This window comes from Paroedura picta, chromosome 12 (assembly GCF_049243985.1).
Source record: "Paroedura picta isolate Pp20150507F chromosome 12, Ppicta_v3.0, whole genome shotgun sequence".
Classification (NCBI taxonomy): domain Eukaryota; kingdom Metazoa; phylum Chordata; class Lepidosauria; order Squamata; family Gekkonidae; genus Paroedura; species Paroedura picta.
The window spans coordinates 14,191,045-14,216,172 of NC_135380.1; the positions used below are offsets into that span (position 1 = coordinate 14,191,045).

The 25,128-nt window shown below is 44.8% G+C and overlaps 1 protein-coding gene across 8 annotated transcripts in view; it reads right to left on the bottom strand.

The window, feature by feature from the left end:
- The window catches only part of OGDH (oxoglutarate dehydrogenase), a 60,451-nt gene that overhangs the window by 11,077 nt on the left and 24,246 nt on the right, over positions 1–25,128 (bottom strand). For 2 of the 8 annotated variants that reach the window (XM_077306899.1, XM_077306897.1), the window contains exons 4-17: positions 24,793–24,895; positions 18,387–18,431; positions 15,724–15,839; positions 11,342–11,496; positions 8,812–8,958; positions 8,355–8,445; positions 7,129–7,308; positions 6,762–6,890; positions 5,154–5,333; positions 3,727–3,879; positions 2,494–2,596; positions 1,831–1,959; positions 579–729; positions 25–152 (exon numbers count right to left, since the gene is read on the bottom strand). In XM_077306899.1, coding sequence (XP_077163014.1) covers positions 25–152; positions 579–729; positions 1,831–1,959; positions 2,494–2,596; positions 3,727–3,879; positions 5,154–5,333; positions 6,762–6,890; positions 7,129–7,308; positions 8,355–8,445; positions 8,812–8,958; positions 11,342–11,496; positions 15,724–15,839; positions 18,387–18,431; positions 24,793–24,895 — 1,810 coding nt within the window. Of the gene's footprint in view, positions 1–24; positions 153–578; positions 730–1,830; positions 1,960–2,493; positions 2,597–3,726; positions 3,880–5,153; positions 5,334–6,761; positions 6,891–7,128; positions 7,309–8,354; positions 8,446–8,811; positions 8,959–11,341; positions 11,497–15,723; positions 15,840–18,386; positions 18,432–24,792; positions 24,896–25,032; positions 25,124–25,128 lie in introns of all 8 variants that reach the window. The other 6 variants (XM_077306900.1, XM_077306898.1, XM_077306904.1 and 3 more) reach the window with 3 other exon arrangements.

Sequence of the window (25,128 nt, forward strand, 5' to 3'; positions counted from 1 at the left end):
TGCAGGGAATGGTAACGTACTCACCGAGGACGCCGTACTCTGAGAGAGAGCTATTGCAGACCGTGTACGGTGCCTGGTTTGGCCACAGGTGGTTCATGGGGATACAAGTCCGCTTGTCCACGTTCTGATCATGCAAGACGTGGTGCCGATGACTGGAAGAGCAATGACAACTATGTTACCCCGAGGGCTACGCAATATTTGCACAAGCTAGTGACAAGATGAAAACAATGAATTCCCTTTCTTCTTGCAATAGCTCGGTTACATGCAGACGATGGTCTCTCGTCACAGGTGATCAAACAAGTGGCTGTTCCAAGCCTGGGTGCTTGATCCTGGAGGTAGGTGTGCCTAAGATCAGCGAGATCGAAGGGCTTCCACATTTCTAATGCTGCACATGAATGCAACTTTAATACATTGATATTACTCTGATCAGGGCGTGTTTGTCAGCCGCTTTAGAATGCCATTTCCTTAAGCACTAGCAGAAGGCCAAGGTACATTGGTACTTTGAACTGTCATGTAAACTTGCACATTTTTGTCAAGTGCAGAAATGCGGGCTGCGTACAAGAAAGTGAACAATGTACCTGAAGGTTCCTCTCTCAACGTCCTGCCCGCTCAGTCGGATATGGATTCCCTCTTTAAGGAGAGAGCCGAATGACATGTACTCAGCAAGGGCCCAATCGACTGTCCGATTAGTAACCATTTCTCCACGAGTTTTCAGAATCCGGCTTAAACCTGCAGAGGGAAACACAGCTTACAGTTTGCCCCCAAAGAAGCTGCAGCGGCTGTTTCTGCAACATAATATGATGCTAGAAGACTCGGGATAGCATCACTCGAACTCACAACCCTAGAGGTCTTTAAAGAACTCCCACCCCAGAAAACACGTAGCATGGGAAGGAGGGATATGACAGAGCTCAAGGTGCCAAAAGGCAAAACAGTCATGGAGGCAGAGAGAAACCAAAGAACTCACAGACTCCTTTACATCTTAATTTTAAAAAATGGCCTGGGATCTATTCTTCATGGAACTGCCACATGGAGACAGAAGGAAGAGAGACAGAAGGAAAAACTGAGGAGTTCAAACAGCTGTAAAAGCTGAATCAAGAAGGAACTTGAACAAGCTGAACAAAGGAAGTTGTGGACATGGAGCTTTCAGAAATTAATTATAATTTTAGTAGGGCAAACGTTGCTGTGTATGCAGCCCTGCCAAGGTCTGAGCTTGAGTTTTGAGGCAGGATCAAGATTTGGAGCCCTGCAGGAGCCAGTAGATTCATATCGGTAGCCGCAGCCTGACTGGTTGGCTCGCAGCAGAAACTTCCGTGGATCCAATCAGTTTAAACTGCTGTGCGTCCAATCACCCAAAGTCACAGGTTTATCTGTAGTTCGCAAACTGCATATATTGGGGGTGTTTGTTCAGGGTATTTTCAGTGAAGTTTTGGTACTCTCTTGGGTATGAACTGTCACCAATAAGGAGCTGAAAGATTGCAGTGACTCCATGTTCTTTGACCCACGGATCCAACCAACACTCTAAAGATTTATCTGTTCTTTGCCTCATGGTACAAGAGTGGTCTTTCCCATGCAAGCTTATCAGCCATCTAGCAGCAACTTCATAAGCTGAGCCTCAGGGGAGGGCGGCATATAAATGTAATAAATAAGTAAGTCGCTTGCTCCACAATTCACCTTCCAGCCTAAGCATTTCCAATTCCTGCAAGAGCCTCAAAGCTTATTGCTCCAATGAGTCCCCTGTTGCCTTTTCTACTGCAAGCTGGCTTCTGTGTTAAAAACAAGCCCCCCCCCCTCTCCAGGACGGAACCCAACTGCTGAGCCAGAAAATCATACCGCCATGAATGGTAAAGTTCTCGACAGGCACTGAGCTCGCCACTTTTCCTATATGGACCAAATCTTCTTCATTCACACCAGTGGAAGGGCAGGACATGCTCCTGGGCTGGCCATCCAGAGTAAAGAAACCTGGGGGAATAAAGGAGAGCGCATTAAGTAAGTCTGACCACTGATGTTGGCTCTAACTAATGGCATAAGTGGTAACACAAACCCATTACCATCTTTGTTGCAAGATGAAAATCTGGCAGAGAAACAACACTACAGGAAGCTACTGGAAACGACGTGCCCTGCCAGATCTCCTGCAGTAGGCCTCCTTCATTGAGGGTCTCTTAATTAAAGAGGCATCGTGTTTACCAATTGGATTTAGTTTCTTGGCTCTTTTAGTAAAAGTCGTAATCCTTTGGCAATGGAAACTCTTCTCAGCTGGGAAGCTGCCGGTCTACATAAACACTGCATGTGAAATTGCCTCATCCTGAGCCAGGCTTTTGGTCTATCAGGGCTGGCACCATTTACTCCAGCTAGTAGTGGCTCTCCAAGGTCTTCAAGGTCAAGGACTTCCCCTTCACCTACTACCTGAGCTTTTGAACTGGAAGAGCTAGGGACTGAGTCTGGGACCTTCCACAGCCAACCAGATGCTCTCCATTGGGTCATGGTCCTACTCACCAGGCCAGGGAGAATCAAGCCAGTGCTTGATGTGAAGGATTTTTTCGTCCTTGGATCGGGCATGGGCCTCTTCACAGATCTTGTCATATTTGGAAATTTCCTCCTGGAAGACAAAGAGGACCAGGACAAGTTAAGTGTGACAACAGGGGAACCTAAGCACAAAATGAAACTGAGCTCATGCTAAGTAATCAGAGCCCTAGAGCAGGGGTAGTCAACCTGTGGTCCTCCAGATGTTCATGGACTACAATTCCAATGAGCCCCTGCCAGCAAACACTGGCAGGGACTCATGGGAATTGTAGTCCATGAACATCTGGAGGACCACAGGTTGACTACCCCTGCCCTAGAGAACTAACCTTCCATCCATCCATCCATCCATCCATCCATCCATCTCACCCACACTTTATCAGCCGAAACAACAATATATCATTGTACAGAACCAAAGTCTGCGGCTAATTAACAAAGACCGTACTCAGGAAAGCCATTTTTCAAACAAGAGTTTTCTGAAAAGGAATCACCACTGAAGCCCTCTTAAAGGCTGTAGAGAAATTCCAAGAAAGATACTGAAAAGGGTCCTCTTCACATTGCAAATAAAGACAATTGCTTCCCAGGACCGTGGATTACTTCTTAACACCTTTCACTCTGCGCTGTTCTCCATCAAGCAACAAAACACCAGAACTGGGCTTCTCTTAGTAAGAGGCAGTCCAAAGCACCAGTAGCTGTGAGACTTCACAATATGAAACCGAATTAAGTCTTAATTGCCAAAAGGTGGGGCGTGTGCTGTGGACATTAGTGGAGAAGACCGTCTGGATCTTCAAGAACCAGAAACATAAGTGGGATGAAACTTTACAAACACAGAAATTAAAAAAAAAATCTTTAGGCAGCATTTGAAGCAGTAACCAGGCGCCCCATTTAAATACCACAGGGATGTTTGCTCATTGCCTCCTCCTTCCCACTCACCTAAATGTGTATTCGGTTTGCTCCCTATTTATCCCTGATCCTGTATCGGGTCATCATTTGGATGCTGCACCTTCTCTCTTGTACACAGTGACAGATGATCTGGCCACACACCAGCACCTTCTACTTTACGCAACCGAACACAGTTTTCAGTCTGCACAGTTTCTGGTCTAGGTTCCCACATTTAATCACTTCCCCAATAGAGGTTTACAAAGGCATCTCTATAGGTTGTGATGGGTCACTGGCTACAGACTGGCTGTCAACCAGAAATTACAGTACCTCATACTCAGGCTGATTTACCACCCCTTGAGAGATCAGTGTCTCGGCATATTTCTGCAGCACGGGCTTCTGCTTTCGGATCTGCTTGTACATTAACGGCTGAGTGAACATCGGCTCATCCATTTCGTTGTGTCCGTTTCGCCTGTAGCACACCTAGAACATTTGAAGGGGGAAAGTGCACTTGAGTTTACCTACATATTCGATCTTTCACAACAAAACACTGGAGGGAGGGAACCTTCTCTGAATGGCTCTTATTAAATATTTAAAGAAGCTTGCTGTAGTAATTGTTTATTGCAAATGGCCAAAGGCCATTAGGCTATTAAGAGTCCTAAACGAAAAAACATGCAAACACATGAAATGCAAATGTTAACAGAAAACAATGATAATGATACAAACTAGTTACAAATAACTGAGTTTGCAATTTGCAAATATTACCGGCCCTCCAAAAGTAACAATAGCTTGAACAATAGGCATAACTTTTAAAACAGATTTTCTTGGTAACCTCAGCATATAAATGCACCATAGGTGAGTTATGTGGTGGAGAGCCAGCTTGGTATGGGGGTTAAGAACAGTGGCCTCTAATCTAGAGAACCAGGTATGATTCCCCATTCCTCCTCCACATGCAACCAGCTGCATGACCTTTCACCAGTCACTGTTCTCTCAGAGCTCTCTCAGCCTCACCTCCCTCACAGGGTGTCTATTGTGGGGAGAGGAAGGGAAGGTGATGGGAAGCTGCTCTGAGACTCCTTCAGGTAATGGAAAATGGGTATAACTCCCCCCCCCCCCCAAAAAAAAAAAAAAAAACCAACCAGCTCTCAACATCAGATCCGTTGTGAAAATGGATTTAGGTGAGCCAAGATTACTGCGAGAAATTTGAAGCTAGGTTCCTGATAAAAGGGGACATATAATGGGGACAAGTCCTCCAAGATGTCTGCTATCAGGAGCTGCTCAAGAAATACATAGGGATTAAACAGGATGTTACAGCAATATAAGCTAGATGAAAGAGCCACTGGAATTTAGTAAATTCCATGTGTAGAGCCAAGGTTAGAAGCACTGACGTCTAATCTGGCAAGCTGTGTTTGATTCCCTGCTCCTCCCCTACATGCAGCCAGCTGGGTGACCCTGAGCTCACTGCAAAACTGATAAAGCTGTTCTGACTGAGCAGTAATATCAGGGCTCTCTCAGCCTCACCCACCTCAGAGGAAAGGGAAGGTGACTGTAAGCCACCTTGAGACTCCTTCTGGTAGAGAAAAGTGGCATATAAGAACTGACTCTTCTTCTTCTAAAACAGGAAATGCTAATGAAGAAATGATGTCTTCTACTCTGAGGGGTTTAATATGGGGCTTACTATATGCTGCACCCTCTGAAGCATTTCCTCACCGTTCCGGTCACAGAGGTATACCTGCATCCCCAACAGAACCACCTACCAGGTCCACCACCACATCTTTGTGGAAAGTACTTCGCCATTCAGCTGCCACATTGCACACATAAACCACTGCCTCGGGATCATCAGCGTTCACGTGGAAAATGGGTGCATTCACCACTCGGGCCACATCAGTCGGGTAGGGAGACGAACGAGCCATACGAGGGTCCGTAGTGAATCCAATCTGGAGAACACAATTAAAAGCCGCTTAATAAGGACCACGACTAAGGAGACTAGTGCATGTTTACCACTGGACTGAACACAACTACGGCTTAGGGCTTAAGAAAACAGGGTCTTAAGAGCTTGGTCTGTTTAGCCTAGAGAGGAAACGACTGAGAGGGGATCTGATAACCATCTTCAAGTATTTAAAAGGGTGCCATATAGAGGATGGAACAGAATTGTTCTCTCTTGGCCCAGAGGTACTCTGGAGCAGGGGTACTCAACCTGTGGTCCTCCAGATGTTCATGGACTACAATTCCCATGAGCCCCTGCCAGCATTTGCTGGGATTTGTAGTCCTTGAACATCTGGAGGACCACAGGTTGACTACCCCTGCTCTGGAGGGTAGACTCTGTGACATTGTGTCCCTCTGAGGTCTCCATCCTCCCTAGGTTCCATCCCCAAATCTCCAGGAATTCCCCAACCTGGATCTGGCAACCCAACCTTCCCACCCCCCGCCAGAGGAGGACTCAGCAACCCTAAAGCACACCCAGTCATAGAACAGCTGCTGCGTCTTATCGTCAGTGACACACTGAGGACCTTTGTGCTCTGATGGCAGCTTGCTGGCAAAGCAATGTTTAAAAAAAGAAAACGTGCAAAGCCAATCAAATCTCTATTGAACAACCTGAAGCCTTGCTGGGTAGAAGCTCCGCCAGGCTCTGCCCACTTTTTCGAAACACTTGCAGGATGCCAGAGAATACTACACTGGAGACCCCTGTCCTGGCAACTCAAGAAGAAAGAGTAAATGGAATTAAGGTCTGTCTTTGTTCTCTCTCAACTTTTTTATCATTGAGAAACCTCTGAAACATTCTTCAGGCTTCAAGACACCCCAAAAGTGGCATGACTGTGCAGAATATGATTGGGAAGCATACCTGTGTACACGCCCAATTGGGGCTTCTCCCCTCCCTACCCCCTCCAGGCCCATCACAGGCCATGGGGGGAGGGCAGGTCGACATGTCTATATATGGTTATATCACCTGATAAATGTTTAGCAAATTTAAAATATATACACAAAACCCTCGTTGAGAAAGGCTGTCTTAGTCTAACAACTAGGTTAAAACAAGAGGGTTATGCTAACAAGCCAGACTATTTCCATAAAGGTTAACGATTGATTAAAAAGACAAGTGTAGGGACTCAGTTACTACATTTCTGACAGTATCCTTTGTACTGCTTGCGTATCCCTTAAATCAGCCCATCTGGACATTTTTCCCAATAACAGTACCACGAAATCTGAGTCAGCATCAGGACTCAGCTGCAGCTGAAAGCTTCAAAATCAAAATGGTAATGGAAGTTCTCACAAGCAATGAGAAGTTAAACTTAGATGCTTTTGGTAGATTAAGTGGAAAAGGATAGAGAGAAAGCATTTGATACTGTAGTCAAGGACCCACATATTACCTGGTTGTTCACCACAACGTGAACAGTCCCGTGTGTTGTATAGGAAGGCAGGTCACTTAAGTGGAATGTCTCATAAACTATACCTTGCCCAGCAAAAGCAGCGTCACCATGCAAAAGAATGGACATCACCTTGAAGGGGAAAAACAACGCAAAACGCTTGTCAGGAATCTGGCAACACAAGCAAGCCAGAATGGTTGTAGCAACACCACCAAAGGACAGATCATGAATCCCAGAAAGAACAAAGCATTTGTGCTAGATTATATTCTGACACTGGGATGAAAAATACTCCCTTCCCTTTGACTAACCATGCGCAAACAACCGTGGAGAAAGATGATCAGCGATCCACATAGGCTGTTCACCCACTTACTTTCTTCCCTTCAGTGTCTCCACAATAGAACTGTTCCGCCTTTGTCTTGCCCTGAACCACGGGGTCGGCAGCCTCCAAGTGAGATGGGTTTGCAACCAAGGAAAGAGTGATGGTCCTGTCAGTGACACGGTTTATCCTTCTGTGGTACATGCCCAAATGATACTTTACATCTCCAGAGCCCTGAGGAAAGAGGTTAAGATTAACTTAATTTTCAGAGCCTCGAGATGACTAATATTCACACTTTGGGTAAGGAAGAAAAAACAGTGCTGTTGTTTTCTACTTGGCTTTGTTTCATCCCTCTCTACCTTCCATTTCTGTGGTTGTAGGAGAAGGTTTTAGGCTTTTAGAGGTGATCAATTTGAGATTTCAAAATATGCCATACTAGCACCTCCATCTCATTTGGAGATGGCCCCAGAAGATACTGTAAAAGATTACTGTGATTTCATATCACAGCTTAACTCAACAGAAGAAGAGTTGGTTCATATATGCCGCTTTTCTCTACCTGAAGGAGTCTCAAAGCGGCTTACAATTGCCTTCCATTTTCTCTCCCCACAACACACACCCTGTAAGGTGGGTGAGGGTGAGAGAGCCCTGATATCGCTGCTTGGTCAGAACAGCTTTATCTGTGCTATGGCGAGCCCAAGGTCACCCAGCTGTCTGCAGGTGGGGGGGGGGTAGGGAATCAAACCCGGCTTGCTAACTTAGAAGTCGGCGCTCCTAACCACTACACCAAGCTAACTCTCTCTATTTTGTTCACAGCTATTGTGAACCCCCTGGAAGATGGCTGAAAATCTCATGCAACTGATCTGATCAAAGCCACTGCCATATAAGAAGGGGAGTAATATGAGATCTTAAATGTCTATCCTAAGTTAATATCCTAAGTTAATATCCAAGTTTAGGTTCATATGAAAAGGGAAGCTTTAAAGCAGTAGGGAATTTACCCAGAAATCCAGTTACAGGGACATTAACAGTATGTCACAATTTTGCCCTAAAGAGAAAGCGACTGAACTCTGAACAACATTTGGAAACTTTCAAGTCAGTCACATGGGCCAAAAAACCCTGGAAGACAGCTTTTGAGTCACACGGGATGATCTCTTAAAAACAGACGTTCAAAAGTTGGATGGGTGGGGAGAGGAAGAATGCCACACAGTAATTGCCATTCAGTGAACAGTAATTCTAGGGAACAGGAAAATATAATCCTGACCCAAACACATTAAATAACTCACCTCATCTGCAGCCTCCAGCTTGGAATCAAACTGGCAGAAAATTTGCTCTAACTCCTTCCTGATCACGTTGGCAAGAACGTTCAGACGCCCCCTGAAAACCAATTACATTTAGCAAGAAACAAATTTTATATCAGTCTGGGCCAGTCTCGACTTAGCTCTTTCTGTTTTGTGGTAAAGGACGATTATGGCATTTTCTGTTAAAAACCACTGGAGGCCCTTATAATTCACCTCACATTCTTTGTATCTGTAGGATAATGACTTGTCATTTCCCCGAGTTTAGGATGGGACACTATGCTCAAAGGGACTTTGCTAAGATCACACAGTAAGAAGTCACTGGCGGAGTGGAACAGTCTCTCCAGCTCTGCTTAAACATGAGTACGGCTCTACCCAGTAGATCTTAGTAATCCTACAAACTTCCCTTCTTCTGGGAATCAGTTTTTCCCGAGAACAAAATTACCTGTGGGGCATCCCCATGATAACATAATCCACTCCCTTCTCGCTTGACTTGTCAATTATTGTCTTCAAGGCAGGTATCAGCACCTCACACCCTTCCAAGCCAAATCTCTTTTCAGAAGACCATTTCCTGTGAAGGAACTCTTCAAATCTGGAAAAGGCAGGGATAAAAGCCATTGGAAGCTCGATAAGTACCAGAGAACCCGCAAGGGTCTTGGAAACCAATACGCTATTATCAAAGTCACCAACACTGTGGAATGCTTAATTCAACAGGACAGAAATGTAGGAACACCCAGATAAGAATATGCATACCAATATTTAAGGGATTAATATAATACGTTTGCCCTGACCTGGATAACTCAGCCTAGCTTGAGTTCCTCAGTCAAGCAGGTTCAGTTCAGGCTAGTGTTTGCATGGGAGACCTCCAAGAAATACCAGGGTCATGCCATGGAAGCAGGCTGTGCAAAATCACCTCTGAACATCTCTTGCCCTGATAACCCTATGGGGTTACCATAAGTGAGCAGTGACTTGATGGTAAAAAATAATAAGAATAAAAAGATGTTTGACTCTTCCCTTAAGAGATCAGCACCAGATGACTACGTGACCGAAAGGAATCATAGCCAAAGAGATTTCAAAAGAAATTTAAGAAGCCACGATGGAGCCCTGAAAGATCAAATCAGAAAGGACATTGCAATACCGTTTTTTGGGGGGAACAAAAGGAGAAAGAAATCTAAGATGGCCAATGGGAGACATCCAACTCCTCCCCATCCCTGTATGCAAGGAATGCAGGGCTACCCTGAAATTCCTCTACATCAGGGGTAGTCAACCTGTGGTCCTCCAGATGTTCATGGACTACAATTCCCATGAGCCCCTGCCAGCAACGCTGGCAGGGCTCATGGGAATTGTAGTCCATGAACATCTGGAGGACCACAGGTTGACTACCCCTGCTCTACATTACCAGCACAAGCATTTATTCCAACATTCTCCTTAAAAGCAGGAGCAAATCTGATGCCAGGGACGGTCGGGATCAGTCTTCTGTATGCCTCAGGCTGGATTTAAATCCTGAGCTTTCCTCTATTTTTTATCACAGCCCATAAGACAATGTGAGGGGTGGATGTTGAGAGTATTTTCATGATCCTTCCTCCTTGATCAGAGCCTCTGTTATGGATCAGTTGTAGCATTATGAATGTGAACAGATAAAATGTATTCAGTGCATTGCACAGGGCAAGAAAAGAAGAATAGTTGTTAGATTGGTTAGATTGATGTAAAAAACATCAGTCTCAAAAGGAAGTAGCGGCATCTAGTCAGGGCACAGCAAGCTCCGTTCTCAAAAGAAAGGCAGTTTCAGAAAAAGAGCATCAAGCAGTAAATCATGATTCTATCCTCCCGGATATCTAAAAATAGCCTGAAGGAAGCACAAGGGAGGCCGGGACACAAGGGAGGCCGGAATAAGAACAGCATGGAGGTCTGCAAGTCACTAGAGATGAATAGGAGATGACAGATTATGACATTTGCACTTATGCAAGCTGGGGCAAGCCAACATCTCAGGGCTTTCCTGAATACATTTAAAAAAATGGACTTCCCACTTGCTCTTGCCAAAATTCAGTCCAGCAGTGACTAATCTTATCTCCCATGTATATAAGTAAAAATACAGTGCAACCTTGCTGGCTCCATCCCACATGTTTTTGCAGAGTCCATACAAGCATGTGCATGCACGCGCACACACACACAAAAGAAAATCCCCTGTACTTCCATTGCATCTGTTTATCTCATCCTGAACTAAGTTTTACATTTTGCCAATCAACTGCAGGCAGTGTCTCACACCCTCCCTAAATGAGCTGTCTATTCTTTGGATTGGATCTGGTTTTGAACTGGCTTCCTTGCAACATCTCCAGCCCCTGCACACAACGTGTGGGACAAGATTTTGCTGTATTAATTATACACTGGGGGCGATATAAGCAGAGCAGAAGACTCTAATGAGTACCAGTTCGTGCAGTCAGAAAAAGGCAGCTGCCAGGAAAACAAACAAACAAATGGTGGAGTGGTTGCTAGCAAAGCTGAACCTTTCACTTAACGTAATGTGTGTGTGTGAAAAACAATCTTCATTTAACCACCATTCACACACAGAGCTCTACACAACATGGGACTTCTGTGTGTTCCCTTTGAGACTCTCTCTCTCTCTGTTTACTTGGGAGGAGACACAGTTACCTGCATAATCAGAAAAAGACACATGCTGTGCACAGCAGTGGCATTTCTCCAGGGAGTGAATACAGTTTGGACGTGCTCCTCTGCATACCAATCTTTAGAGACTACCGCATCACTAATACATGGTTTATTAGAGATGGTCATTTTGGGATCCTTGGCTCCTTATTTACACTTTATGTGGGTCCTTTTTTTATAGATACGCTGTTATGAAGCTTTAAGGCTAAGAGGTTTTGGGTCAAGAGGAACCCCCGACATCTACGAAAGCCAAATGACAACAAACTACATTGCAAACAAACTACATTGGGCCAGACTGATGAAATGTGAAGTACCTGGTTGACCGGACCAGTCTAGCCAGCAGGGTGCGTTTCTCCTCGTTAGTGAACTGCATGATGCCCGGGGTCTCAAATTTCTGTCTTATCCACTGGCACTGCTCCAGGTCGTTGATAAACATGAATTCTACGCCAATGTGCTGGCAGTAAGCCATCTATTTAAACACAGACAAGAAGGACGCGAGATTAAGCTAAAAAATGTGATCATTCACGAACACAAACATGGAGTTGTATGAGCCAATAGTAAAAAAATGTGTCATGCCTTGATACATCTTACTCTTCTGGCACACACTACACGAAGATACACACTGGTTTATCTTATACCAGGGATGGCCAAACTGTGGCTCTCCAGATACCCATGGACTATAATTACCATGAGCCCCTTACAATTTGCTAGCAGGGGCTCATGGTATTTGTAGTCCATGGACATCTGGAGAGCCACAGTTTGGCCACCTGTGTCCTATAGTATCCAGAAGTATACAAGGCCTAAAATCATTATTTATAATTGGCTTCTCAGGGGGACTCAGGACAGATTTTATAGTGCAAGTAAACGCAATTAACAGGATGAGACATCTAATAAGCGGTACAATAGGTTGTGAATTACGTAAGTCTGAAACAAAGCATATAAAGAACTAGACATGATATGTTAAACAATGCAGAAACAACACAGCATGGAGGGCATGATAATATAGCCATGATTTCTCTCCTGTATGCCTCAGGTAGGTAGCTGTATCTAAATCCTGATCTTTCCTCTATTTCCTTTCATAAAAGCGCCCTCCTGAACCATTTTGTTAGTACGGAGGCCAATCAGCTTCATAAAAGTCATCCTCTAAGCCTTAGCTGAGTAGCAAGGTTTTAAACCTCTCGATCATCCATTCATACCGAACCCGCTATCCACTGCATCATGCTGGTTCTTGTTGCTCTTTCATGCTTAGTCATAACCATCTTTACCTGGAAATAAATCCCACTAATGTCAACGAGGCTTATTTCCACATAAAGATGGCATCATGTTAAGGCCATTCGTCACTTTCAGTCTCTCTGTGCACCTGAACCAAATTCTGAGACTTAAAAACATAGTTTTGCATCACTGAAGTCTTCTAAAGAGTAGCAATGTTCCAACAGGTATTAGGGAATACTGGCATTCCTCGGAAACTAATCCGGTTCTTCTCAGAAAGACAAGAAACAGTAGCTAAGCCTTCCTGAAAAGATGCCCTGACCTTCACTACCCTCCTCTTTTCAGCATGGAGCTGCAGTGGGGTGAACATGTTCTGAAACATACCTTGAGCATGCATCTTACATACTCTACACCAGGGGTAGTCAAACTGCGGCCCTCCAGATGTCCATGGACTACAATTCCCAGCACTGGCAGGGGCTCATGGAAATTGTAGTCCATGGAGGGCCGCAGTTTGACTACCCCTGCTCTAGTCTACACAATGGGTTCCCAAACCTTTTTGTGCCTGTGGGCATTTCTGGGATTCTGACACATGGTGGGGGGCACAGCGACAAAATGGCTGCTTTAGGTGGTGCTGGCAGCCACTGTGGTGCCCCCACAGGCACCATGCTGGGGACCCCTGCTCTACACTATAGGGCAGGGAAGGCCAAACTGTGGTTCTCCAGATATTATTATTTTTTTTATTATTATTATTTAATTTTTAGACCGCCCTTCTCCCAATAGGTCTCAGGGCGGTTTACAACATAAATAGTTAAAACATAATAAAATCCCCATAAAAAACCCAATTAAAAGTTACATATAACATATAACATATAGCGGCGGTGGTCACAATTCGGATCTTAGTTCAGCCTGGTGGAGAGAATAATGTTCAGAAGAGGGTGGCACCAATACAATAGATCTAACAATGATCTCGGTGTTAGAGATCTCAATATTGGAGTACAATTCCAATATTGCATAGGCATGGAGTACAATTCCTATGAGCACATGCTAGCAGGGGCTCATGGGAATTGTAGTCCATGGACATCAGGAGAGCCACAGTTTGGCCACCCTTGCTGTACGATGTGCGTCGAGGATGTGGTATGTGGAGAAAGGTTAATGTGGAAAGTGTTCTCTGAGGAAAAAGCCACTGAACAAAGACTTCATAGGAATGATCCCACTGTGTGTTAAGATCAATCATGTGCAGGTTCTAAAACCACTGCAGGAGATGTCAGCGGAGCAGAAAAAGAATGTTTGGCAAAGGGCGGCAAGGCTGGCCTTTAAGCAGCCCTTGCTGGGAATTATTTTTAGACACAGAGCTGACGAAGGCAGAGGACACAAAATTCCATTTCCTTTACCAGAAAGACGGTGGCACTAAGCTTGTGACTTAGCAACCTGTCACTGGCAAGGGACGGGAAGCCTAAGAGGCAGGTGGCAATGAAAGAAAGAACAATGCTGAGATGTCAAGGTGGGGGGGGGGGGAGTTGCTTCCAAGTTTGTGGAGTTCTCTGCTTGGCGTCTATGTGGCCAAGGTACAGCAAAGGCTGGACAGCAGGATGAGTGCCCTTGAGATTTCATCACACCCCCCCCCCACCTTTCTGAGCCAGCTGCTCCTGTCCTTCTGCATTGCTGATCATGAGGCAACCACAGTGGCAAAAGAAACCACACGGTTGCTGGGAAAAGGAGACTTCTGCATCTGTCAGAAATGGCCACTAAAACCTTTCGTTTCTGTATTTATATACTTCCTAGAATCCTGCAGTTATTGGTTCATTGCTCCCATCCTTCCCATTTAGTACAGGGCTGTTTTAGTTCCCGTATCAAACAAGGTCAGTTTTAGCTTTTAGATCCCGTCTGAACACTCCAGTCAGCTTAAACTGAAAGTGACCAACAGCATGCACTGACAGGAAGATCCATTATTTGCATTTGTATGTAAGTTGGGTTTTTTGAAGAGTTTCTTGGTTCAGTTTTGCCTCTTGTGAAACCATCCTGAGATCCTAATAGAGCTGATTGAACTCCCAGTGGTCCTGGCTTCCTTCGAACCCACGGATTTAACACCTACCTTCCCTGAAAAGAATTTGCGTAGGCCTTGAAGCTCATGTTTTGAAAGGGAACTTTGCATTTCAGATTAAGAGTGTGTTAAGTCTAGAACTGGCAGGTCATTTCCATGGGTTTCCACCCGGCATTCCATAAGCAGCTCACTCCTACAGACACCTGCCTCCTTCACAGCCACTGGAAGCAGCACCTGCCACCAGCAGCAACACGGCCACCAATGTCTGTCTGGCTTTTGACCCCTATAAAGGTAAAGGTAAAGGTATCCCCTATGCAAGCACCGAGTCATGTCTGACCCTTGGGGTGACGCCCTCTAGCGTTTTCATGGCAGACTCAATACGGGGTGGTTTGCCAGTGCCTTCCCCAGTCATTACCGTTTACCCCCCAGCAGCAAGCTGGGTACTCATTTTACCGACCTCGGAAGGATGGAAGGCTGAGTCAACCTTGAGCCGGCTGCTGGGATTGAACTCCCAGCCTTATGGGCAAAGCTTTCAGACGGCTGCCTTACCTCTCTGCGCCACAAGAGGCTCATTTGATCCCTATAAAGGGCCCAAAACAAACTGCAATTGGAACAGCATGTGCATCAACTTGCCTGGGCTCATAGGCCGAAAGAGAATTCGTCATTACAACCAGTGGCAGTCTTGTTCCTAATGCTTGCAGCATTGCTTCAAACTGTGTCTCACTGAGAGTGGCTCCATACCCGCTTTTCTCAAAAATCTATGTAGGAAATGTGTGCATGGCAGAACTTGGGAAGTAAGATGCAAGCGGTGATGGATACTTGACCTATGCGCAGGATTAGCTTCAGGAGAGTCAGTTTGGTGTAGTGGTTAGGAGTGTGGACTTCTAATTGGCATGCCGGGTTCGATTCTATGCTCCTCCACATGCAGTCAAGCTGGGTGACCTTGGGCTCACCACAGCACTGATAAAGCTGTTCTGACCGAGCAGGAATATCAGGGCTCTCTCAGCTTCACCCACCTCACAGGGTGTTTGTTGTGGAGAGAGGAAAGGGAAGGAGATTGTAAGCCACTTTGAGACTCCTTTGGGTAGAGAAAAGCATCATATAAGAACCAACCCTTCTTTTTCTCCTTCTTCAGGTGATTACCAGCCTTCATTCTTAAAGCTCTCGTTACAGTCTCAGTTTCTTTTTCTTCGTCCCTACATGAACAAGAACTTATAGCTCACGTCCTTTTGTTGAAGAATGTTTTCCGGATTCTTTGAACACCACGTTAGGAAAAAAAATAACCAACAGTCCAGCTAAGGGGGGTGGTGTGTGATTTAGGGTTATTCAAGAACAATTATGCTTCCTGATTTGGGGGTCTCAAATTGTAGCACATAACAAGTGAGCATTTAGGTAGCCTCCTTCCAATCCTTCTCAACACTCCAGTGCTCTCTGCAGTTCTCTTACCTCTAAACGGTGGATGATTTCCCGCAGAGGAAGAGCAGACTCATTTCCTCCAATGAAAGTGGTCGTAGGCAAATGAAAGACCTTGTCGAGGTCCGCTTCAGCCAGTCCATAAAACCCTGCAGGATTTTTGTGGGTAGGAGAAGCAGAGAAGGAGCAGGGGAGGGTGTTGGACGCAGACAGCAGCGCAGGAACCAGGTTTTTTTGTGAGGAGGGGGAGGGATGAGAAAGCAGCACAAAATAAGCACGGGGAAGGTTTTTGTGAATTAAAACCAAGCAGCAATTAAACAACAGGTAAAGCAAGAACCAAAAGGTTATTTATGAGGCACGCAGGATATAAACACAAATAAATACACTTGCCATGAAAACTGGTAATTAAATCTGATGGAGGAATCAATAAAAATTTCAGATCCACATACATAAAACCAGGATATGTGAAGAACAGAAACAAAACAAAACAAAAATTACAGAGAACGTACATTTCACCACATTTCCCAGGTGTTCAGAATTGAAAGTAAAGTTGAAGCAAGAAACAGGAAATGACCAATTCCCAGATCCAAAGCTAGAAAAGCAGGCAGCTTCACACTTCTGCAGAGGACTCTCCTGAATAGCTCATCCCAGGGAACTAAGATGCACAGTAAAATTAGACTCTCTGCAAACAACAAGGCACATTCGATAGGCCTAACAAAAAGCTACTTCCTAGAAACTGCCCAAAAGTTCTGCCCAAATGAATTTCTAAGGCTACATTCACTGCACAGGATGACAAAACAGGAATATCATGTTTACCACCAATGGCAGATGATGTTCAAATCTAGTAATAAATATTGTAAGCTGCCCTGAGCCTGCTTGCAGGGATGGGCGGCCTGGAAACTAAAGTATAAATATGAAATAAGGAGATTTCAGCTGTAGCTCAACATACAGCAACTACCACTAGGAGACAACACAGAACCTCAGCAAGAACTTTGCAACATTCAAGACAGCCTCTTTGGTAGTTACTTGCTTGACATCCAACGAGTCCTGGCAGCCGATACAGATCAAGGGCATATGGGCATTCTGCTGCTTATCGCAAGCCGATTGCGTGAGCACAAACATAAACTCGCACACAAATGATTTTCCTAAGGAAACTCCATTCCTCACTGAAGTGCAGAACTATGTGTTTCAGGAACAGGTTGGGACAGAATTCCATACAGTGAGCTCATCACCTTAACCCATAGAAGAAGAAGAGTTGGTTCTTATATGCCGCTTTTCTCTACCCGAAGGAGGCTCAAAGCGGCTTTCAGTCGCCTTCCCTTTCCTCTCCCCACAACAGACACCCTGTGAGGTGGGTGAGGCTGAGAGAGCCCTGATATCGCTGCTCGGTCAGATCTCTTTGGATCCCTTCGCAGACTGCTGCAAGGTTGGCAGTGAAGTTGTTTTTAAAAAATTAACCATAAAAGCTTAGAGAAGTTAGGTAAAGTGAGTGGAGGCACAACTTACACAAAAAGCTTCTTTAGCAGCTGTCTGCTTTCCAGCGGCTGTCACCACTTCATTTAACTCTAGAATTTTCTGGTGGCTGCCAGACTACAGAAGTCTGATTTCAGACATTGTTCAAAAAAACTAGACCATTTGCTACATTCAAAATATTTGGAAGTGCGGTAATAAGAGACATCAGATCCCCAAATTACTGAATAAGCAGATGAGCTTACTCAGATCAAGGTCATGGGGCAACATTAAATATGAAGAATACCAATTCTCAGGGGAGCATTAAGGATGAATTATCTTAATGTCCTTCGCTTTCCATTTACCAGCTATGTCTATTACAACATAACTAGCCAAACAGATTAAATTTTATACATTATAGAAGGTTGTGCTCAGGATCCTTGTTCCCTTTTCCTATAAGGGCATAATTTCCCCCTAATACCGCTCCTTTCATTCACAGGGCTAAATTCGTTCCAGGTTTCCAGTTGAGAACGTGGGCTGTTAATTGCCTATCTTTTCTGAAACTGCTCTATGTTACATGAGGGATGACTTAGCAGTGCAGAAAAGCACCAGTCCTAAATATGGTTTCCCCTTTCAGAGCACAAGGTGCTTGGGAGGGTGTAAGTCTGTTCAGGACTGCCATGACGCCTTTTCCTAAATAAATTTAGACGTTCAAGATGAAACATTTAGATGTATGCACAATAAGTGTGCACTGGGCCTAAGTTTCACTGGCACCTGGATGCGCGTGCCGAGGAACAAGCAATCACAATTGTGTTAGCAGATTTTTTTTAAGCTCCTCAATTTAATGATCATGTTTATCCAGCCTTTCACCCAAAACGTTTTTACCCAGTTTTTCCAAGTGAACTTCAGAGTGGCTCACAACCAAAATAAAGCACAGAACGCAATAAGATCACTACAAATAAAACCAGAACAAGCAAACAATGATAATGACTACCACTCTCAATGCAAATGTAAATGTACAAAATCTCGAGAGCATGACTGATGGAAGCGCATGGAACACAGGTATCCATTTCACTTACAACACTTAAAAGTCATGCTGGGGAAAAACGGGGGAGCCAAGGATGGAGACACCGGCTGTCCATAATACGGGCAAGCTGTAACTTTACCGAACCTCTATGTGCCCAGAGTCAACTATTCATAGGAGAGTCCTAATCTCCAGAAGGGTTAAAAGCCCATTATTTGCGTACCTCCTACTGTTAGCACTCTCAGCCGCTCCTTGAATACTGCAAGATCTGGGGAAGGAGGGAAAGGTAGGATGCAGAAAGGAGAAGACAGAGAGACCCAGTCAAAGTTAGTTTTTTTCTTTTAAACCCAAAGACTTTTGAATGTAGTCATGTAAAGAGAAAGACAACTTAAAAAAAAATCAAAAACAGGGGAAAAAAGTATTCTCATATTGTCCAAACCACCGTAGGGGAGAGGGTTAGAGAGGAGGATGACTAAACTATCAAAGGTCGATGAAATCCTCATGGGAATCATTCAGAGCCAGCCAAAATGCAGTGTAGAGAGTAAAAGGCATGAAGGTTACACACCAGACAGCAGTTAAGCTACATAGTTTGAGAGCTCCTCTTTGTTTCCTCAGCTGAAATTGTCAAATGAAAATAATGCAAAAAGTAATAAATCATCTCATGTCTTTTAAGCTTCAAAATTCAAAATTCAAATCCCACTTTGGAAATAAAAAAAAGAGAAAGCCTTAATACAGAGTCTCTTATCGCAGCTACAAATGACATCACTTAACATTGTGTTATTTGTTATTTATTAGATATTTAGCCGGCTCTTGGGGGGGACTCATGGCAGGGTACAATATACAACCCCCAATAAGGCTTAATAAAAAACTCATCCCATAACAGAACAAACAGAGCATGAGCTAAAAAGATGAAGCAAGATTGGCAGTGTAATCTCTCCCACCATCCCAGCAGCTGTTTACCGCACAAGTTGAGGAATACTAAATGCTACCTTGTAGTCTGAGGAGGGGCTCTGTTGTTCCTCGCCCTGACCTCAACCAAAGACCTGGTGGAAGAGCTCCATTCTGATACCTCCATCAGGGCCCTCAGCTTTCCCGGGAGCTCATTCCACCAGGTTGGGGCCAGGCCCGAAAAGGCCCTGGCCTGGGTTGAGGCCAGCCATGCTTCCTTAGGGCCAGGGACCTCCAGTAGATTAGCACCCGCAAGGTGGAGAGCTCTGCGGGGGGCATAAGGAGACAAGTGGTTCCTCAGATAGGCAGGGCCTATCACATTTGTGTCACATTTATCACACTTTTGTCAGACTCTTCTGCCCAAAGCATAGGGCAACAAAAATAAAGTGATCTCCTTATAGCCTTACTACCTCTCTGAAGTTTAGAGTGAAAGAGTGATCTGTCCAGAGCCCGTGTACTTCTTGGCCAAGCGCAACTCCCCATAATCTACGAGCCAATAACACAACCACAGGCTCCTCTGCTCTTAAGTTTACCAAGGCAGGAAACTGTTTGGTCCCTCCTTGTGCTACGACTTTTGCTTGGTTATAAATACTGCTAAGGATGGACAATTTACTGGGAAGACTTCCATCAGCCACTGGCAGCAGTGATGCGATATGGCTTGAGATCTCTTCTTGATTTCCTCAGCTGAAATAATATACCTACTATAGGCCTCAGTGCAAAACAAAACCAGCTAACTTTGTACTCACCATTAAGTTCTCCTTAAACAAACAGGGAAATCACCTTGAGTATAAAAGTCGGGATACAGCCATAGAACAATCTTTTGTACTATGCTTAACTGGACTGATGAGAAAGCTAACTCTTCGGAGGGCATTGAGAAAGGCAGCCTTAATTTACAAAAGAGGCTGCACAGTTCTGTCTTTGTGCTTTAAGACCAAGACCACTTGCTTCTTGGTAATGAGGCCTCATCCTTCCCAGGGGCTCTTCATACTATTTAGTCTTGTTGTGGGACTGTTGCTAAGCTTTGAGGCTTGCTGAGAGAGTGTGCCAAGTACTGTAAAGACAGAAGACTATTGCGTAGCAGGAAAGATACTCAAGCAGACATGAGTGAAATTTGATCCTTTTTTGGGAATGGCACTTGAGAATACCTGAGTGATGCTCAGTGGCTCAGGAGCCACATGTGATTCTTCTGATCACTGATCTCCAACATGGCACATGCACCATGCTCCAGGAAAGTAAGCAAGGCCATAGCATGGTAGGGCTTGTGGCCAACAGTTAGAGCCCGTCTTGAAACAGCCACCACTGGAAGAACTACTCTGAGGTTCAGGCATCATGCCAAGGGAAGAAAGTAAATTTGCCTCTTTTTGGTTGATAGTAATTGTGAACATGGCTCTCTGTGAGCTGTGGAATGAGTGCCTCTGATTTAAATTCCAAGCACATTTTTGTGGATGCTTGATCAGGATCTCTGCACTGTCAGTGCTAATTTAAAAAAGGCACTGATGAAAAACAGTGTGAACACAACACCAGAAGTAAACATGCTAAAATAATTGCCTTAATTATTTTAAATGGGTATGAACGTTCAGAAATGGATTTGCTAATCCTAAAGACTTGTATGCAAAGTCTAAAAGAAAACACACTGCAAAAACAACAACAACAATACAGTGTGTTAGGAGTCACAACTAAAGTCTGGCTGCCAATTACATTTTCCAAGAGAAATTGTGAGCCACGTTCTAGCTCAGGGGTAGTCAAACTGCGGCCCTCCAGATATCCATGGACTACAATTCCCAGGAGCCCCTGCCAGTGAATGCTGGCAGGGGCTCCTGGGAATTGTAGTCCATGGACATCTGGAGGGCCGCAGTTTGACTACCCCTGTAATCTAGCTAATTATCAACGTCCTTGAATCATTGTGATTATTCTCTGGTACTCCCAATGGATCTTTTCATATCTACGGATGTAAGGAGTCTATAGCTACTCAAACGTACAGTTTGGAAGACAGACACAAAAGCAAGTCAACGTTCACCTCTGCAAACCAAACTGTGGCAATGTTTGTGGCAAATATCGTAGAGTTTATTGCTAGGCGAAGAAGCTGCACTTCACAACAGCCTCTTTCCCTCTATTAACCGTTACAACAGCCAATGGGTATCATCCAGCTTTCAGCAGAAAATCCTGCCTTCAGCATAACGCTCACATACCAGCTCAGCACTTCCCAATGTCAAAGGACTCAAGCAATTTTAATTCATTCTTTCAGCTCTCCTAATCAGCAGAAAATGGGCTCCAGTCACTCCAGCACTGCTTCTCAATAAGAGTATTTGACCTTTATCCTGATGCAAAATTCAAATCTAGTTAGTGTTGTTCTAAACACATTACTGAGTTAGAAGCTAATTAGCCACACAGGCAATCCCGGGAGGAGAGCTCAGCTTATCTCTCAAGTCCCCCCCCCCCATAAGGTATTTACTCTCCTGAAAATGAAACACAGACTGCAGAGCTCCACTATACAGAGTGTATAACTTCAGAGGACATCTATCAAGGCAATCGGCTAGTGTCAGCTCACCAAGGCATGGGTAGTCAACCTGTGGTCCTCCAGATGTCCGTGGACTACAATTCTCATGAGCCCCTGTCAGCAAACACTCATGGGAATTGTAGTCCATCTGGAGGACCACAGGTTGACTACCCCTGCACTAAGGGACTAGCTGGCTGTGTGTTTATGAGATAAAGGCACCAAACCTCTGCTCAAGTCAAAACAGTTCTCTGCAAACGGCAACCTCTCAACCCAAAACTAAACTACTGGGAAGTGCTGGCCTCTAAACTGGATTTGCTAAGCTTTGATTCCTCACAGCACACTTTAGTTAAGAGGGAACCCTTCAACACCCGCACACCTCTTTCAAATGGATTCCTAGCCTCTGGGAATGGCTTCTTACTTTTGGTACTCTGAGATGGAGGCACATAACTAAAGTACAGAACATGCACGTTGTATGTATCATTTATATTTGATGCACTAACATCTCTACTCCAAACACACACAAGCAGCTGAGGACAGATATGACTGACTTGTCAGTTCACGTATTTGGGGCAATGCATGCATAGTACATATAGATCTTGTCAAAAGAACATCCAACAGGAATTCAGCAGTGGTTTTACTCACAGCCATAGCTAGCTTCATCTTACTAAAATACTGATGTAACAATGTTTGCTCAGGTCAACATGGGCATTTTAGCAATTCTCCACATTTAGAGAAAAGCTAACCGTGACTGCAGTAATAGCATCCTGGATCACTCAAGGACAAATTCAATCTCCAGTGTGCAGAACTAACCTGATGTGGATGACAGATTCAAGGCCCTTTGCTGTGCTCAAAGCTAGTAAAAACTGCATTTGGTAAAATCCTTCAAACGACCGAAATAGCAAGAAAGACTTTCATGTTAGAGCTGCAAATTTTCTGTAATGCGTAACCTTAATGGAGTCAAGGCCACATTAGAGAAAATGAAAAGGCACAGTTTTGTAAGGTAAAGGTATCCCCTGTGCAAGCACCGGGTCATGTCTGACCCTTGGGGTGACACCCTCTAGCGTTTTCATGGCAGACTCAATACGGGGTGGTTAGCCAGTGCCTTCCCTAGTCATTACCGTTTACCCCCAGCAAGCTGGGTACTCATTTTACCAGCCTCAGAAGGATGGAAGGTTGAGTCAACCTTGAGCTGGCTGCTGGGATTGAACTCCCAGCCTCATGGGCAGAGCTTTCAGACTGCATGTCTGCTGCCTTACCACTCTGCACCACAAGAGTTTTGTACTGGGTAGCTATTCCCAGGGCTGGCTACTTCACTGCCTGTATGAGCCACGCATAAATTCTTCGTTCAGAATTATGATGCATCATAAGACTATTTCATTTTTTACTTAAATGCCAGACACCCTTAGGGCAGCAAAAGGAAGCTGGGAAGGAGATGGCTAACGCCTAGTGAATCTCACAAGCTGAAGTGAGAGCAGACAGGAGGAGAAGATGGCTGAGCAGTCCCAGAGGGGCCCGGATACTCAATGTCAAAGTGAAATCATGCATACATTTGTGTGCTCTGCAAGAGATGTGGGATTTTAGTGATCTGCGTAATGTAGTTCGACAGCTCTGCTCCACTAACCGATCCCCAATGGAGAAGAGGCAAGGAATCCAGAACTCCAGCTGTGCCAAATACAGCGGTTTTACTGGGTGACGAGTGCACTGAGAGATGTTCTCAGACACTTTACCGAAGAGGTACTCCAAAGTAGCGATCCCCTACCTGTGGGCCGCGGATTACATGTGATCCTTTGACTAATTGGAGGTGGGCCCCGAAGGACGCCTTCTCCCCCCCCCCCGGCCCTTTACTTCATCACCCTCAGCCCTTTACAACACACTTCATTGTTGTGGGGTGGCTGTATCTTATTTTGAAGGGATGTTTAAACATTACCATGGCGATCAGAGAGCGCTAGGGCAGTGGTTGAGAGTAGAGGAGTAAACTACCCTCCCCCACCGGGCCTCAGTAAAAGGCGTTGAGTGGTCCCCGGTGAGTGGTCCCTGGCGTTGAGTGGTCCCCGGTGATAAAAAGGTTGGGGACCACTGCTCCAAAGAACAAGAACCACCACGGTTATTTTGTCGTCTTTCTTCGCCCTTCGCGGCACCCAAAGACATCCCAAGAGCATATCAATACCGAACACCCTTATTTGCATACAGTTCATGCACCAACATTCTAATCACATTTTCAACCTTGTTAGTGGTAATTATAATTGCTCTATTCTAAGTTAGAAGCATGCTACTTAGAAGCACTTGCAGAGCCAGGTTCATTCACCTGTGGAAAGCACCAGCAATCGATAGAGCTCAGCCACCATAACTTCGTCCTACACTCAAAAAATGCTACGGTGATCACAGTTAGGAGAAGATTGGCGTATACTAGAAAACTGAACTGCAACCACAACCACACACGCACACCCTCACTGGAACAGATATAGGCACACACACTCTTTCTAGCTAAAGGCCCTGTCGTTTCAGCCTCTCGATTAGATGTGGGAATGCATTCCAAAGCTTCCTCGTCATGATCACCAACGGTCATTTGCTAGAATTTAAACTAGGTATTCAAACTCCTCTTTGGATACTAAGGCACACTTCATAACTCAGGAATGTAACTGAATGGATCTGAGGAAATGCCACTCAGACTTTTTTTGGAGATATTTGTATCCCTCCCCCACCATCTCTGTAGAACTTCATGATGGTGAAGCAAATCACCATGTCCCTAAGCAAGAGCCCTACAAATCTTTAGAATGATGTTGTGGGTGGGTGGGTGGGGGGCTGTCATCAAGGAATGCTAGAAGGAAGGAAGTCTGAGCATTCCATAACTCGTACATTTCCCCCTGGAAGGCAAATAATTTTCATTACCAGCCTACTTAAAACCACTTACAACTGAACTCAAATAAACAAGAACCGATCGGAGAAGAGAGCTAGCGGTTTTGTATGCTTGTGTGTATATATCAAAATAAATTCTGGCTACACTAGTAAAAAAAGGACAGACTACTGTTGCGGCTGTTCAAATTTTGTTTTGAAAGAAAGTGATCATTCTGAAGGAAACTTAAGACTTTTCCCTTTGGGCTTTAGTGAAGCAATCTACCTAGAAGCTGTGAAAGTGAGAGAGGAGCTCAAGCAATGCGGCACTAACTGCTCTCGGAGCCCTCACCCAGTTTGTCTGCGGAAGTGATAATATCGGCTGGAACGGAAGAGTCCAAATCAGCATCCAAGATGCCCAGGGGGTCCAGCTGTGCTACATGATGCCCTCGAATCTATGAAATGGGCCAGGAATGAAAGAAGAAGGAGGATACCAAAAGAAAGGAGGGAGGGGGGGAGGGGGGTTGGGCAGAAAGGAAAGGGATATAAAAATTAAAATTACATTATAATTAATTTGCAGAGTAATTCTCACCGACGTTTGGAGAATCGGATACTGCCGAATCATCAAAATTTACACAACTAATGCCGAGAGGATCAAGCTTGGCATGGTGGTGACCCCTGACCTAGA